Source organism: Manis javanica, unplaced genomic scaffold, assembly GCF_040802235.1.
Source record: "Manis javanica isolate MJ-LG unplaced genomic scaffold, MJ_LKY HiC_scaffold_24, whole genome shotgun sequence".
In the NCBI taxonomy this organism is placed as follows: Eukaryota; Metazoa; Chordata; class Mammalia; order Pholidota; family Manidae; genus Manis; species Manis javanica.
In genome coordinates, this window is record NW_027332170.1 from 943,802 (window position 1) to 960,921 (window position 17,120).

Here is a 17,120-nt window from a genome sequence, read left to right on the forward strand (position 1 = left end):
GGGGAGTGTTCCCTGGAGCAAAGCGCGGCTTCCAGAAACTCACTGCCCACACACGCACACGCACGCGCGCGCACACACACACACACATACACACACACACACACACACACATACACACATACATACATACATACATACATACATACATACATACATACATACATACATACATACATACCGGTGAGGCTGCGGGCAGCACTCCGTCAGAGCAGCGAGTTGGAGCTGCCTGAACACCCACCAGTAGTGGAGTGCGTGAAGTAGATGCAGTACGTGCTGTCAAGGGAGTCCACAGATTAAAGGGAAGAAATAGGCCAATGGGCTCGTGGGCTACTGCGCCAGAGAATTCTATGTGGGGGGTGGATGCCCTGTGCACCGGGGACTTGGAGCATCGAACCTGGCCTCTCTCGGCCACATGCATTAGGACCACCTCCGGCAGTGACAATCAGGAGTGTCTTTAGGTGCTCCCAAGTATCCCCTGAAGGACACAATGACCTGCTGTGGCAAACTACTGAACTACAGCTACACGTGTGTTACAGAACGACATATCTCCACACACACTGTCAAAGCGAAAAGAGGGAGCATTATGTGCAGCACATCCCGTATGCACAAATTAGACAGTACAAAGCCATATTGCTAGCATACTACCAGAGGCCAGAAACCAGGTAAGAGGTCGTTTGGCCACTTTGCCTGTGTTGTTCTTTCCAGCTCAAGCTTCTTTAAATACTGTGCAAGCCTGGATTTGATGGTATTTCCCTTTAGAGAGTCAGAGAATACACTACAAACACAGCAAAGTTCCTCCTCCCATGGAACTTGCTTTCTAAGGGGGGCGGAGACAGAAGATACAAGTAAATGAATGTGCACACTGGCAGGTTGGGGGAAGGGCTATAAAGAAAAGCAGCAGGAGGGATACACACACCTCCCTGAACACAGCTGAGGCCCCAAATTCTTTCCTGGCCCCCTTGCCATGGAAATATGCTATGCATTCTAGTTCTTTTTTCAGTGTTTCCACTGGGCTGCAACTCATGCTTCTTTGCAATACCTCAGCAAATAAAATGAAAACGTTTCATCCAGTTACAAATAAAGATTTCCCAAAAGACTCAAATTGTTGCTAAAAACATTAAAGCAAAGATTTTCAGTAGAGACACTTACTGTTAGAGACAAAAACTCCTGGACTGAAACTATAAAAAATCAAGCTTTTACTCTGAAGTTGACTACCTGCCTTTTGCTAGACTTGAAGCAAGGCATTTCAGTCTACATGAGTTACTAGAAAGGACATGAGAGCTATGTGCGTAAGGGAGGGCACTGTGGTTGCCATTTTCCTTAGGAAATGCCTTGTTATATGGGACTGTCTTGAGCTCACAACCACGACAATTACCAGTCATCCCTACCCTCTCAATGCCAAGAAACCTGCAGTCAAGGATGAACCCCAAAGCACACATTTATATACACTGCCTGTGCTATGTGGATGGGGTCGGTATCACAGCCAGGTGAAAAATACTTACAAATCTCTTCAAAAGTACGAAGCTCAAAAACAAAAAGGCAGACGAAGGTCATGAAAAACAACGAAAGATGGAGAAACTGTCACAGATGGGATCAGACTAAAGAGGAGTACCAAAGGGTATTAGTTTTAACAAATGGAAATCTGAAAAATTCCATAGCGTCATGATATTGAAGCATTTCTTACTTTTGATATATGTGTCATGGTAATTTAACATGATAACACTAGTGAAACTGGTCAAGCGTCTAGAGCAGAGTTTCTCAACTGCAGCACTATTTACACTTTAGGCTGGTTAATTGTTGTGTGTGTGAGGCAATGCATTCTTCTTTGGCATGTAGAGCAGCATCCCTATTCTCCATACTGGATGCCAGTAGCACATCCAACTATGAAAACCAAAAGGCCTCCAGGCATTTCCAAACATCCTTGAGACCTGCGAAGGGACAAAATCACCCCAGGGTGAGGACCATCTGTACATACACAGGATCCCTCTGTATTATCTCTGCAACTACTTGGTCAATATGTTTCCTCCAAATTAAATGCACACACACACACACAGACATAGACACAGACACAGACACACACATACGAATACAGGAGCAAAGCCGTTGTTTTTGAAGTGGCCTGGGCATAGTAAAATGCTCTACAAGGATGAAACAAGGCAATGGGTTAATAATAGTTCTTACTAACTTCACCCGACAACGAGACAACAGAAACAAATTACTTCAAAGATAACAAAGAGCCTTATTCAAATACAAAATACTGCCATTCACCTGCAGAAGTGTGGTCATTATAATTTTGTAAAATTGTAGACATTTTCTTATGCATTCAAAAATACCAAATATCAGGATACTTCCCACTGTTCTAGTGTCTTAGAAGCATAATTTCCATCATTTTTTCAAGACTGATAGAAGCAAAGCAGGTGACTAGTTTCAGCTGCTTAGTCTCCTTCCACAGAAGAATACCAAGTATCACTGCTACATGAGTGTCTACCAAGAAAAATAAATCTAAGATTTTAGCAAACAAAAAAGAAACCCTGCACTCAAAAATGCCAGCCATACAAATGTAACTGCAGAGATATACTTATATTCTGTTCAGAGACAGTCAGTTGGACTAGTAACGAGTGAACCACTTCCTAAAGCAGACAGGTTGTGGGGAGAGCTCCCCCTGCTTCTGGAGACAGCTAAAAGGCAAAGGCTGTAGATGGAGACACACACGTGGGCCTGGGCTTTCTCCATGTTTGGATGATGCTTTGAGAAATGAACTGATGTCCCGACTCCACCAAGAGAGAGAAACCGAGTCTCAACACAAGGTTTATTCCAGGCAGTAGGGAGCTACTTTGGTGGTCATTTGCATCATATCCCCCATGGGTGTATCTCCCCATGGAACTAAGGCGGAGCAAGTGGAGAGACAGGTGTGGGGGCACTGTTTTCTTCTGTGCACTGTACCCCAATAGACAGGCCCCTGGTTCAACAGCCAGGACATTAAGCATGCTTCATTCACTGAGAACAAATGTTTCCTGATACCTAACAATGATTACCCAATAGGGTTAGGAAGAGAGTTCCTACTACAGGGACATTTAGTTCCAGGACCTTGCCCATAAATGCCACGTGCTACTAAATGAACCCTTAAAGACCAAGGTCACAGTGTCTTGAGCCCACCAGATTATTAGAAACCAAAGTAGAAGCAGGTAACTCTTGAGATGCCACAATATGCACACAGGACTCCATGCACTTTGTGGAAAAAGACCTGGGACAATCAAGAGGGTGAAAGGCTCCTAGATTCCATATGCCTTGTCCACAGTCTGTCTCAGAAGGGTCTCTGATCCCTGCCTTGATTTAAACTTCAGCATCTCCAAGCAAAGAACACATTTTTAAAATAGGTTACTCAGTCCATCTGCAATACAAGACTTCTGTGGGCCCTGGGATGGGAGGGCAGTGGGCCAGCCTGTGCTGTTGCCAGCTACTGCATTCCTGAACCTTGTGGGAATGGGGTAAGTTATGGCCAAATGAATGGGTGGGTGATGAATTAGTAGAATGGAATTGTGAACACCATTGTTTCTACTCACCATTTCTACATTATTCTAAGAGGGACTCATTGGGAAATTAAATTGGGCAATGACTATGACAATAGGAAAGGGAGAGAGGAATGGATGGAGATTACTACCCAAAACCTTTTCTACCCAATCACACATACTCAGACAACACAATAACCTGGAGAACTCTAGAGTATATATCCTTGAATGTAGCTTAGGTAGGGGAACCTAAGTGCAAGTGCAAATGTCAGGAATTGTAAGGAGAGAAAGTTAATGCTCAAATGGGAGGCACATGAAAACTGATTGAGAGGACTTCAGTAGTTCATTTACTTAGCAACCAAAGGACACAATTTGTTACTGGCACAAGAACAGAGCCACAGACCAGTGGAACAGAATAGAGACCCCAGACATGAACCCAAACACATTGCTCAATTAATATACGAAAAAGGAGGCATGGACATACAATGGGGAAATGACAGTCTCTTCAACAGATGGTGCTGGCAAAACTGGACAGCTACATGTAAGAATGAATCTGGATCACTGTCTGACCCCATACAGAAAAGTAAATTCAAAATGGACCAAACACCTGAATGTAAGTCATTAAACCATAAAACTCTTAGAAAAAAACATAGGCAAAAATCTCATGGACATAAACATGAGTGACTTCTTCATGAACATTACTTCATGTGCAAGGGAAACAAAAGCCAAAATGAACAAGTGGGACTATATCAAGCTGAAAAGCTTCTGTACAGCAAAGGACACCATCAATCGAACAAAAAGGTATCCTACAGTATGGGAGAATATATTCATAAATGAAAGATCCAATAAAGGTTTGACATCCATAATATATATAAGAGTTCATGCACCTCAACAAACAAAAAGCAAATAACCCGAATAAAAAATAGTCAAAGGAGTTGAATAGACAGTTCTCCAAGAAATTCAGGTGGCGAATAGACACATGAAAAGGTGCTCCACATCATTAGTCATCAGAGAAATACAAATTAAAACCACAATGAGGTATCACATCACACCAGTAAGTATGGCTACCATCCAAAAGACAAACAACAACAAATGTTGGCAAGGTTGTGGAGAAAGGGGAACCCTCCTACACTGCTGGTGGGAATGTAAATTAGTTCAACCATTGTGGAAAGCAGTATGGAAGTTCCTCAAAATGCTCAAAGTAAAAATACCATTTGGCCCAGGAATACCACTTCTATGAATTTACCCTAAGAATGTGGCACTCCAGTTTGAAAAAGACACATGCACCCCTATGTTTATCGCAGCACTATTTACAATAGCCAAGATATGGAAGCAACCTAAGTGTCCATCAGCAGATGAAAGGATAAAGAAGATGTGGTACATATACACAATGGAATGTTACTCAGCCGTAAGAAAAAAACAGATCCTACCATTTGCAACAACATGGATGGAACTAGAGTGCATTATGCTCAGTGAAATAAGCTAGGTGGAGGAGGACAAGTACCAAATGATTTCACTCATATGTGGAGTATGAGAACAAAGGAAAACAGAAGGAACAAACAGCAGCAGAATCACAGAACCCAAGAATGCACTAATAGTTACCAAAGGGAAAGGGACTGGGGAGGATGAGTGGGTAGGGTGGGACAAGGGCAGGGAAAAAGAAAGGGGGCATTACGATTAGCATGAATAGTGTAGGGGGCGGTACGGGTAGGTCTGTAAAACACAGAGAAGCCAAGTATTGATTTTACAGCATCTTACTATGCTGATGAACTGTGACCGTGAAAGGGTATGTGGACGGGGGCTTGATGAAGGGCGGAGACTAGCAAACTTAATGTTCTTCATGTAATTGTAGATTAATGATACCTAAATAAAAAATAAATAAATAAAAATAAATAAATTACCTCCAGGGAGACTTTCCTGACTTCTTCAAACATGTTCACTCCTCTATTTTCCCCTACACTTTGTATCTAGCTTCTTAACTCATCTCACATTATTGTAATAATTTATTAACACATTTTTAATTCCACTCCCCTTCCCCCAACTTCATGGTGAGCTCTTTGGGTAAAAGAAATGTGTTGTATTTACCTTTGTATCCCAAGGACCTGATAGAGTGTTTATTCTGGAGCAGATGCTCTGTAACAAATCTGTTGAGGACTTTAGGTCTCTAGGAGCATTTACTGAGTACCTACTATGCACAGAAAGATATCCTACGTATGAGAAGAAATAGAAGACAGTCTTTGCCCTAAGGAAATCATCATTACTTTTTCCCCTGCAGGTAGGGGGGCAGTACACACTTACACGGCAACTTTTTATTTCTGACATATAGGCTGTTGCAAAGATTTATGGTCATTTGAGCCTCAAATCCACTTAGGAACAAGGCACTGCATAATCACATAAAGCAACAGGCAATTTGTCCAACAGATATGTTTTTAGTGTGATACAGAGTCCACCAGAATCCAATTCTCTGTCCCAGCAAGGGGGCTGTCACCTGTTCCGGCCTACAAATTAGAAAATTGAGATGATACCATGCTTGGAAAATTTCTAATACATCAAGAGGACGTAAAGTTATTAGTCCTTTCATAATTTCTCCTCCCTTCCCAGGGAAAAATGATACCAAGAGCAATTAAATGGATTTAAAGAGGGCTCTAGAGATGGAGGAGATTGCTCTCTTTTTGTTAGTAGTAGGGGAAGGGGGTTGCTTTTAAATCGAAGGGTGGCGATGTTGCCCCAGGAAGATCAGGAGAGGTGATCTGTTATCATTTACTTACTACTCTTAAAAGGCTAAGGTGTTAGTTAACCTGGTGATTTCAGGATCAGACACTGCACATATATAAACAAATTGGGGAAAGGTGAACCACCTAGGCTGGAGAACAGGGAAGGCTGACCAAGGAGGCCCAAAGGAAGCCTCATTCTTCAGAGTCCAAGTCACTGTCCCCAGCAATGGAGTGGAAATCCTCACTGTCCTCCTCGTCCTCTGACAGTTGGACCTGGCTTAGTGTGCTCGGCCCAGAGCACTGCTCTTCCTCCTCATCTTCTTCTTCCTCTGATACCTCAGACCCACCGATGCTGCTGACGCTTGTGTCTCGGGTGTTCGACTTGGGATCAGGCTCCTCATAGCTTCCATAACTGAGAAAAGAAACATGTCATCTCTCAAGCTCAGGCACCATCCTCTAGCTGACCAGTCCCATTCTTGGTGCCACCAAGGGATCATCCCATCTCACCTCCCCTGGACACTAAAATGACTGATTCTGGGCTATTCTACAGACCCGAGAGAAAAATGATCCTCTTCAAAAACATCAACTAGCCAGCTTCATATACACAAGCACCTGAATGGAACTCCCCTACCTCAATGAGACACTTCCTGCTGACATGACCATAAATGCTGACAATCTGTTTCACCTACCACTTACAGCATCACTGATCTACGAATCCAGGTAGTCAACAGCACCCAAGATTCTACCTCTTCAATATATCTTGTCTCTACACCCTCCTTTCCATCCCTACTCTGCCTCACTTAGCTTAGTCCTTTGTTTTCTCTGGCCTGCACCACTGAAATCCAATTAATTCTTCACACTTCTACCAGAGTGCTCTTTATTTTTTGTTTGTTTTGTTCTTAATTTTAATTTAAAAAAAAAAATCAAACAAGTAATGCAAGTTCACTAGTCAAAAAGTTAGAATATACACCACAAAAAAAGAAAAAAATCACCAAGTAACTCCACCACCCAGAGATAAAACTTTTGGTATACGACCTTCCAATTTTTTTTTCTAGCACTTTGCTTAGATACTTAAAACATTTTTTTTTACAAAATTAGAGTACTCTACATACTCCTCAGGAGTCTGCTTCTTTTTTTTTACTAATAATTATGATGAACAGCTTTCCATGTCAATAAACACACATCTATAGCAGCATTTTAATAGCTGCATGGTAGTCCATGTATGGCTGAAACATGATTTACCAGTCTTTCCCTGGGACACTTAAGCTGTCTCCAATTTCCTATCAGAAACAATGCTGTGATGAACATCCTTGTACAAACATCTTGATGAAAGTGTTTTACTATTCCATAGGATAATTTCCTAAACATGGAATTTTGGGGCCTAAGGGGATGCACATTTTTAAGTTTTTGATTTATAATGATAAATTGTTATACCTCTCTTCTGCCCACCCCATTTTATCAATTTACATTTCCACCAGTCATTTGCGAATGTCTTTTCCAACACTGGGCATAGGCATTACCATTCATTTTAATTGTTGTCAATCTCCTAGGTAAAAAATTACATTTCCTGGTTTTATTGCCTTTCTTTAATTCTTAAGGAAGTTGTTTTTTCATATATTTATTGGTCATTTGCATTTCTTTTGTGAATTATTAACTCAAGTTATTTTGACCATTTATCTTTTCGGGCACAGAGAAATCTTTCCAAAATGGAGACCTGATCATACTGTACCCTCACAATCAGTGTCTACCCAAAACGTCCAGGCCCTCATGACTTAGTCCTTTCCAACCTCTTTAAATGATCTCTATCACATGAATAATGGATCAAAAGCTCCAGTCACATGAGCTACTTGCATTCTCTACAAGTGCTTCATGCCTCTGTATCTTCCAACAAGCTATTCTTACTCTCTAGAGTGCCTTTTGCTTTCTTCATCTAGCTAATTCCTACCCTGATTCAGCTCAGCTTCTTTCTCCACCCAGCTCCTTCCCTACTCCTACCCAAGTCCCAGAAAACCTTATTGCTACCTATCATAGCACATTTCGTGTTGCACTGTGACTGTTTAGCTGTTTTAGGTTTCCCACTAGACTGCATTCTTTGAAGGAAGGGACCACATCTTAGTTGCTTTCGTACTTGTGATAAGTATTTGCTAAATGAATAAAGATTTTTAACTGTTTGCCAGACACCTCTGCCTACATACATCATATGTATCTTAAATCCAACATGTACAAAAACAAATTTTTTTTTTTTTCCTTTCCCACCTCATCTAATACTTGTTCCTACTCTGTCCTATTGCAGTGAAATTTCCATTCATTTTATACCTGATCTCCTTACCTCCTAAATCCAACTGATCTACTCTCCAAATAGCTCTTGAACACATCACTTCCTTTTACCCCTGCTTCTAACAGATCCCAGTTGAGATCCTCATCATTGTCCAGGAATTACTTATTTAATATACAAATTTGATGTTGATTCCTTTTTCTCAAAGTGGTGATTCTATTACCCAAAACTGAAATGTCTGAGCATGCCATTTAAGATCCTCTACAATCCAGTCCCTTGATACTTCTGGAGTCACAGCTCCCAACACCACTGCTCTGGAACAAACTTTGTTATATTTCTGCGCCTTGAATCTATTCTAACTCTAAGAGTCTCCTCACCTGCTGCCATTTACAGTAGACTCCTATGCATCCTATAAGGCCCAGTTTAAATGATCCCTTGTCTGTGAAACTGTCTGATTACCCCAAGCAGAGTGAGAGACTCCTTTCTCAGTGATGACTTTGTACTTTGTACTTAACTTAAGCTACAGCACTTATTACATTGCATTTGTAATGATTTTGGTTTTATAAGTCTCTTCCACTAGACTGTGAGCTCCTCAAGGGCAGGATGGTCTTGCTACTTTGTGTCCCCAAGGGCCTAGCAGAGTGCATGGCCCTAGTAGGTGGCTCAGGAAATGTTTGATGGATGAAAGAAATCTGATGCTGGGCCCTTTGACATCATAGCTGGGCAGTGATGTCACAGCCCTGTAGCATGTTGCAGTCGATTACCTGATGTTGCTATCCTCCAGATCAGGAGAAGCCTCCCCACCATCTCCCTCATAGGATATCATGCTTTCTTCATTTTCCAGGCCCATGCTTGTGTTCTCTTGAAGCATGCAGCGCTGTTTGGGTCTTATCCCACCAGATCCTACATCGGAGTTACTTCCACTTTCACTCAGCTGGATAGCTGTGAAGAGAGACAGACCCTGAGATAAGCTTGACAGAATTACCATCTTTGTTTTGGTCTTCCAAAACTAGTTACTTGCGTACATCTATATAGGCATCTTGCCTGGATGCCTCACATCTGAGGATTGTGTACAGTCAACAGTGGCAAGATCTGTGGTATGGAAACTGAGTTCAGACAATTATTCCTTCTTCCGTCTCAGTCCAATCTACCTGTTTTTTCCCTATCATCTTTTCCTATACTTTTTCCCTGTCATTGTCATTAATCCACAAAACATCCCAAAGCAGGGTCTTTTCCTCCTAATTTTCCTTCCCTACTATGCCATATAAGACATTTCTTCTAGTCTTTATCAAATATTCAAACCAAAGTTGCTACTAAGGCATTGCATTGCCTTTTCCTGCCATCTTTTAAACCTTCTTCTCCTGTTTTATTTCCTCACTTTCTCTAAGGCTAAAGAATCTGATCACCCTATGAGTGAGTCTTCAGGCCTCTAAGGCCTATAAATGGAACTTCAATAGAAGAGCAACTTCTGGCAACAGCATATGAGGCCAAGAGCTTCTTATCCAGTCCTGAGGGTACTCTGGTAAGCTATATAGGAACAGAAGCAAAGGAACCAGCTTTACCAGAGAAAGGATTATCTCCTTCTTCTTCACACCCAGCATCTTCCTCATCGTCTTCTCCTTCAGACATAAGCAAATCCTCATACAGGACTCTGGCTTCAGGTTGTTGCACAGTTCCTTCCTCTTCATCTGCAAGATCACCATCTGCATCTTCACTTTCCTGAATTAAGACCAGTTGCATGTCAAAGTCCCATCAACAGACCAAGTAAGAGACCAGAAGATGCCACCAGCCACCCTTGCTATCAGTTTCATAGGAAGTTAAGTAATTGTGGTGGACAGACTTCCTGAGCTAGTAACAAGGATTAAAGTCAGATTGGACCTCCCTATGGAGACCCTCTGATACCCTGGGATTTGCCCTGCCCTGTACTACTGGGGCTTCTACCATGTAAGAGTGTAATGTAACCATAAGCTTTCTATAAGCATACTCACTGGGGCTGGAGTCTTAGGTTTCCCATCCTCCTCCTCCTCCTCCTCATACCCTTCAATATCCACATCAGAGACTTCCTCACCCAGACTACCTTGGCCCTGGTGCATCTGAGTAAGGAACACAAATAGCACATGCCTGTGGGAGTTAACCAAGGGATCTCACCCGGAAGGATGCTCCTCACTGATATCCCAGTCAACAATACCAGAGAAAGGTATGGAAACTGAGTTCCCAAATAGTTAGTGGGGGCTGTTTACACAGCTTAAGGCATGTGTACTTTCCCCCGTTGGTTCTCTGGAAGTCATGGGTAGGGTAAAAACCCAAAGAACAGGAAGGTCCTTTGCCTCCTCTTACTGTATCACCATAAGAAGACTTCCTTTCTAACCCAAGCTTTCCTTAGCTTGTGTTGGACTCTGGGATAGAAAAACTCTCCAGGGTTTTTGCACTCGCCAGTGGAACCCTGACTGAGAAAAACTGATAGAGGATTTCTGGCTTCAGATCAGGAATATCTTCTGGTACCTCTAGAAAAGACCAATATTAAAATTCTAATTTTATTTTATACATATTTTTCATTTAGATTATCGCACACATAGGTGAAGTAGCAGGGAAATTATTCTGAACTGTCTCTGAGTGCAGGTGGTATCTCTAAGTCATCTGTCAGGTTGCTCTGATGCCTCTTACACTTCCCTGAAGTTCTGCTGTGCCTGACTCTGCCCATGGGGAGACACAGAAGATGCCAGTCACATGATCTGCTACCATCCCACCTTGAAATTACATTTCTAAGCCTTCGTTCCCAGGGCCAAGGGGCACAATCATCCTTGACACCGGTCATATATCATCACTACCATTGCTCCCCACCTCAGAGCACACTACCAATCACACAAAGAGAAAAAGAAAATCCTACTTCTGTTACCTGCTTTTCTGGTGTGGCAGTAGGAATATCCAGGACAGACATACTGCTCTCATCTTGAAATACAGAGGCATCTCGAGACACACTGAGGGATGTGCTGTTATCATACAAATCAGGAGGCTGTGGCATAAATCAGACAACTTAGCTTCTACTTACGAAAGGGAGAAATACACAGAACTCCCCCTTAAAATGTTCACTGCAGAAAAAGGTCATGCAGAATTATCTGATTTAAAGAGAAAACATAGTTTGGCACAGGTTTATGTAGACAGGTTTTGGGAACCTTACAAATGTTGCTCATTCTAGCAGAGAGACTTCTGATGCACATGATCAGAAGCCTGAAGCAGAAAACCATCAAAGCTATGGGACCATTCTATATCCTAACAGCCTTTCTGGTCAATAACCTAGTTTTTTCTAGGCCTTGCCTTATTATTTTTAGGTCCAGGGCTTCAACCAGTGCTATTTTGATTGTTTGGTTTGGATCTCTAATAGGAAATGGGATAAAGGAATTTTAACTCCAACAAGAGCATGGAATGGGTTAATAGCTTTTGAGCTCTTCAGAGGATGCTATGAGGCAAAATGGTGTGGTGAAAAGCCATGGGCTTTGCAATAAACTGCTCTGGGCTCGAGTCCTGGCTCCATCACTTGCAAGCTGAGTAACCTTAACTAATTACTTACTCTAAACCTGGGTTTCCTCAATTGTAAAACCTACCTCACAAGGTCGTTGGGAGAACTAGGAGAGAGAAGTGTTAAGCCCCTTACCCAATGCCTGGTATTCAATAAATTATAGACCTCTTCTCTCTTCCCTCTCCTGAAGAGAACAGGGATTTAGCAAAAGGACTACTCAGTGACAGGAGGGCAAGCAGATCAATAAAGAACAGGCTGGAGAAGTAGACTTCTCTAAAAAGCTGGCTGAGGGCAGAAATATTATACAGCTATTTAAAAATCATGTTTTTAAAGACTACTCAATGAAACAAACTGTTTGTAACGTGAAAACAAGACAGAAAGCCATACTGACCATTCCACTTTAAAAATGTGTCTATAAAAGCATGCACATGTGTATATACTCACAGACACTCACATCACGGACTTGAAGGAGACACACCAAAATGTTCACAGTGGTTGGTTCTGAGTGGAAGACTTGACTTTAGGCAATTTATTTATTCTTTATATTTCCCAATTTTTCCCAAAGAACACATAATTTTGATCAACCAAAAATTCACATACATGATACTGTCTCTCATTTAAAAAGCAAACAAGTGAGGCTCATTGAGAAGAGGGTTTTGGAGAAAGAGAGGCAAGACAATTCAAATCACTACAGAGCAGATAAACTAGCTCTGGAACATAAGAGAAAATCAGGAATGAAAGGCTTTGCGAGGAACTGCAAAGTAAGCAGTTTTAGATAAGGGGTTAAGTCGAGTGTACGACACAATGACAAGCTAGGTGGAAACAGTTGAGTGAAAAATGCATTACTGACTACCACCATTTAGAGCTGTTAGTAAAGTATTACTCTTATGTTTCTATGCAACTAGAGTTGTATAATGCCTGGTCAAACTTTTGCAAACACTCTTTGATTAAACATTTGGGTCAGAAGAGTGGTAATGAGTAAGGACAATCACTCATGTGCATCTTCCTCAGGTTAAGAGGTAATGAACTGGGTTTACTATTTTAAAATGTATATGTAAGAGTGAAGGCGACAATGAGAGGGTAAGCTAGAAGGATGCAGCAGCAATCTACACCCCACCCTTCCCAGGAGATCCTCTAACTGCACTAAGCAATAGCTACTGCTCAAGCAGGATTAACAGTTTCCAGATTTTCCTCAGCTCTTTCAGGTAGTGTGGGAAGGGTAGGGAAGAAAAGGGAGATGGCTTTTAGGTTTAAAGCTTTGACTCACCCAACGACTAGGTTTACATTGTCATAGACTAGAGCAAACCATGCGCCATAGAGTGGCTCGTCTCTCCTGGGAAATGGTGGCTAAAACCCAGGCTTTAACTTACCGGAAAGGGCCTTGTGGAAGCTGTGGGCCTATTAGACCCCTCAGTAACCTAGGTTTGGGGTGAAAGAGAAAGTAAAAGATAGATAGGGAGAGTGCATCAATGAGATACAGACAGCAATAATCCAACAAAGATCACATAGGTCCCATTATTAGTTCAGAGTAAAACCTCAGTAGAATGAAAAAAATGTTTTCCAGTGGAAATTAGGAGAATTTTGCATTCAAAGATTGGGTTGAGTCTGAAGGGGCCTCTGAGGACTTTGTAGACAACTTTCATACAGATGAGGAAACATTTACTGAATGTGTACTATGTGCAAGGCAAACAGGCTTATTTAATATTTACAACAATTTTGAGAAATATACTTGAGAGAAAAAGGAAACTGGGTTAGAGAGGTTAACTTAGCATCTCAGCCTCACAAAGCTAGATAGTAGCAGAGCTAAGATCCAAACCGAGGCCTGTTTTATCCAAACTTCATGTGCTTCCCACTTTACCATGGTGCCTCCAATCGAGAAACCAAGCACAACCTGTATTCTGGCGAGGCCATTCCTTTAAATATGCCAGCCCTCTAAGAGTACAGTATAGATGAAATACACTTAGTATATATTCAAGGGTCAGAACAGAAAGACTAAACATTTCTTATTAATCCTGCTTTCTAAACCTTTTGACATGAAATTAAGGAATATTATAAATGTTACCGATCTTCATTTTCGAGGAGAGGGAGCCAATCCAGGAAAATGGGTAACATCTGAGTTACACTAAGATGGGGATGAGTAATCAGGCATCTATAAGGCACAGAAACAATGTGGCCCACATGTATAACTAAGTCTATATGTAGTTATATAGGCTCTAGGATGTCCTAGAGCCCCAGTTCATGGGCAGGACGGCTCCAGAGACTCAAAAGGATGCCTCTGGCCATAATGGTCAGGAATCTGGTATTCCTAAATACTGCCTAAACAACAAACACCCCACCCCACTCATTCATTCCATATCTGCCTCTCTTGGATTCAACAAGGCCACCAAGACCGATGGCCCTCACTCACCTTAGCCTTTGAGAAGACAAGAAAGCACACAAAAGGCATATGAAGAGGAAGGACAGAGAGGAAGGGTATCTCAGTCAATACATTTGTTATGCTCCCAACTTCCCAAACCAATAAGAAAACTCTAAGAGGAAGTTCCTAGTCCTCAGACTCACCTGGGATGTGTAAGGGCCTGGAGTCATGGGGTTCAAGCTTTCTAAATCTGCTTCCTCCAAAGCTGCTTCTTTAGCTGTACAAATATCCTTCTCAAGTTGAGTCAAATGCTCATCATACTGAGAAATAAAGAAAATTGGTGAATTCATTCAATATGTGCTTTAGATCCTGGAGATACAAAAGCAAACAGAGCAGACAAAATTCCCTGTCTTTATGAGCTGCTATTCTAGTGGCAGAATAGATATGAAAATTAAAATAAGTAATTGTATAGTTTGATAAAATAATTGAATGCTAAGGAGGAAAATAAAGCATGGAAGGAAACACGGATGTGGGGTGAGGGTGGGGGTGGGGGTGGGACGTTACACTTTAAAATTCGACAGGCAGGGAAGGCAAACCTCCTCAGACAAGGAAACAAAGGGATTCCAGGAAGCTGGATTCCAAGGGGACCTCCTCTTACACCTACCTCAGTCAATGTCTGGTAACAGATGTTCACAATCTCCTGAGCAGTCTTAGTATACTGACTCTCAGGCCCTTCAGATGAAAAAAGGAAATGTCACTAATTTTGTAGACTTCAGTTCCAGAAATTGAGATTCTGTAACCTACGGTAGTTGTCCCATTATCCCAGACCCCAAAAATTATGCTTCAGCTTTAACTTGAACTTCTGCTCTGCATTTGAAGGTGAAAATTTTCAAACATATACAAAAACAGAGACACTTCTATAGTGAACACTCATGTACACATCACCAGCTTCAATGATTACCAATATATGGTCAAGTTTCTTTTATTTATAACTAAACTTTCATACTGCTCCAAAATTATTTTGAAACAAATTCCAGTATTATTTCATTTCATTCATAAATCAGTATGTGTCTTTAAAGACTCATAGAAAAATAACTATGATATTATAATGGCAGATACATGTCATTATATATGTCAAAACCCTAAAAATGTGCAACATCAAGAGTGAACCCTAATGTGAACTATGGGCTTTGGGTGATAATGATTGGTCAGTTCAGGTTCGTCAACTATAACATATGTATCACTTTGGTGGGGGATGTTTATAATGAGGGAGGCTACATGTGGAGGGGGCCAGGGTATATGGGAACTCTGCAGCTTCTGTTCAAAGTTGCTCTAAAGTGCTCTAAAAAATAAAGTCTATATAAAAAGAGAAAAACCAAGCCAACTATGTAACATCTAAAATAATTAACAGTAATTCTTCAATATTATTAAACAGCTAGTCAACATTCAAATTTCACCAACTGTTTCATAAATGCTTTTCTATATCTCATTTATTTGCATCAAAATCCAAGCAAGGTCCACACACTGCATTTGGCTGATGTGCCTCTTTAAAGCACACGTACCTATCAGGTAATTCTTAACAAAACCATGTAGCTAGCTCCCATATGGCCTTTGTCACAAGTTGCAAACTGGTGGCCTGCAGGCCTATCCAGTTTTGTTTGGTCCACATAAAAGATCAGTTCAGTTTGTGAAAATGGACTGAGATGTATACCCCTAATATACACGCTTTTTGGTATGTAAATTAAACATCAATAAAAGGGTTTAAGAAACTTGGCTGACAGTCATAAGGTTTCATATAAATAACCAAAGTCTGGCTTCTCTTAAATAATTTAAAGGTGTGGCAACAGAGTCAGCATTCCCACAAGGCACCAATGGGCTGGAGTGGAGTAGCAGCTGCTCCTTTTAGGTAAGGCAGGGGTTCTCCAAGTTACCACAGCAGAATCCACCAGGTCTGCTTAACTCATTTATGCCTGGACCCTGAAGGCATGCGAGGTTTTGATACCTTCCTTAAGGGCTTTCTAATATTCTTTAATATTCATTCATTCACTCATTCATTCATTCCATTCACCCCTTCCTTCCTTCATAACACATTACTGAGAACCTTCTACGTGCCTGGCTTTATACCCTGAAATGAGTAAGACATAGACTATTCCCCCTAGAAGCTTAGAGTCTAGTATAGTGAGAGAGACTATAAACAAACAGGGTGATACAATGCAGTAGAAAAGCATACACAGGGTTAGGCACAGAGGAAGAAGTAGCAATTCTGGGAGGTAAGAGAGGAAAAGGAATTAAGGAAAGGCTCCACAGAGGAGGTAATGCCTGAATTAAACCTACTGTTTATCAGAATGTAAGGGATAAAAAATATACATGTGCCTGTGAAGTTTTCATGCCATACCTACTTGATTATTACAAGTGATTATACAGTTAAGTCTCTTTCAGTTAAAAGCTCTCATAAGTATAGACCATCTAATCTTTAAAATACATAAAATAATGCTGTGTCCTCACACAGGCTGACTGACTGTGCCAAACACAAATACAACAGAAAGAAAACTAAGTCAACTATCCAGGTATTTAGGACATAAATAAAAGCCAGCCACAGCTGGCTTATAATCAAGAATATTTTGAGTGACAGAAGACTGCAACTCAAGTTTTCTAGAGTTCTAATCTCCCAGGGTCTTCAGTAGGTTGGTCCCCAAAATACTGATGGTGACAGACTGCCAAAGTTATCAGAAAAGCTTTCATCTTAACA

General features: G+C 41.2%; 1 protein-coding gene across 14 annotated transcripts in view; it reads right to left on the reverse strand.

Annotated features, from left to right (window-relative positions):
• The window catches only part of LOC118971528 (transcription initiation factor TFIID subunit 1-like), a 142,671-nt gene that overhangs the window by 18,966 nt on the left and 106,585 nt on the right, over positions 1–17,120 (reverse strand). For 5 of the 14 annotated variants that reach the window (XM_073228304.1, XM_073228305.1, XM_073228302.1 and 2 more), the window contains 6 exons: positions 15,036–15,103; positions 14,575–14,691; positions 11,395–11,511; positions 10,061–10,217; positions 9,263–9,440; positions 5,804–6,635 (listed from right to left, as the gene is read on the reverse strand). In XM_073228304.1, the coding sequence (XP_073084405.1) occupies positions 6,416–6,635; positions 9,263–9,440; positions 10,061–10,217; positions 11,395–11,511; positions 14,575–14,691; positions 15,036–15,103 (857 nt within the window). In that variant the 3' untranslated portion in view covers positions 5,804–6,415. Of the gene's footprint in view, positions 1–5,803; positions 6,636–9,262; positions 9,441–10,060; positions 10,218–11,394; positions 11,512–12,459; positions 13,434–14,574; positions 14,692–15,035; positions 15,104–17,120 lie in introns of those variants that run through there. The other 9 variants (XR_012127641.1, XM_073228299.1, XM_073228301.1 and 6 more) reach the window with 6 other exon arrangements.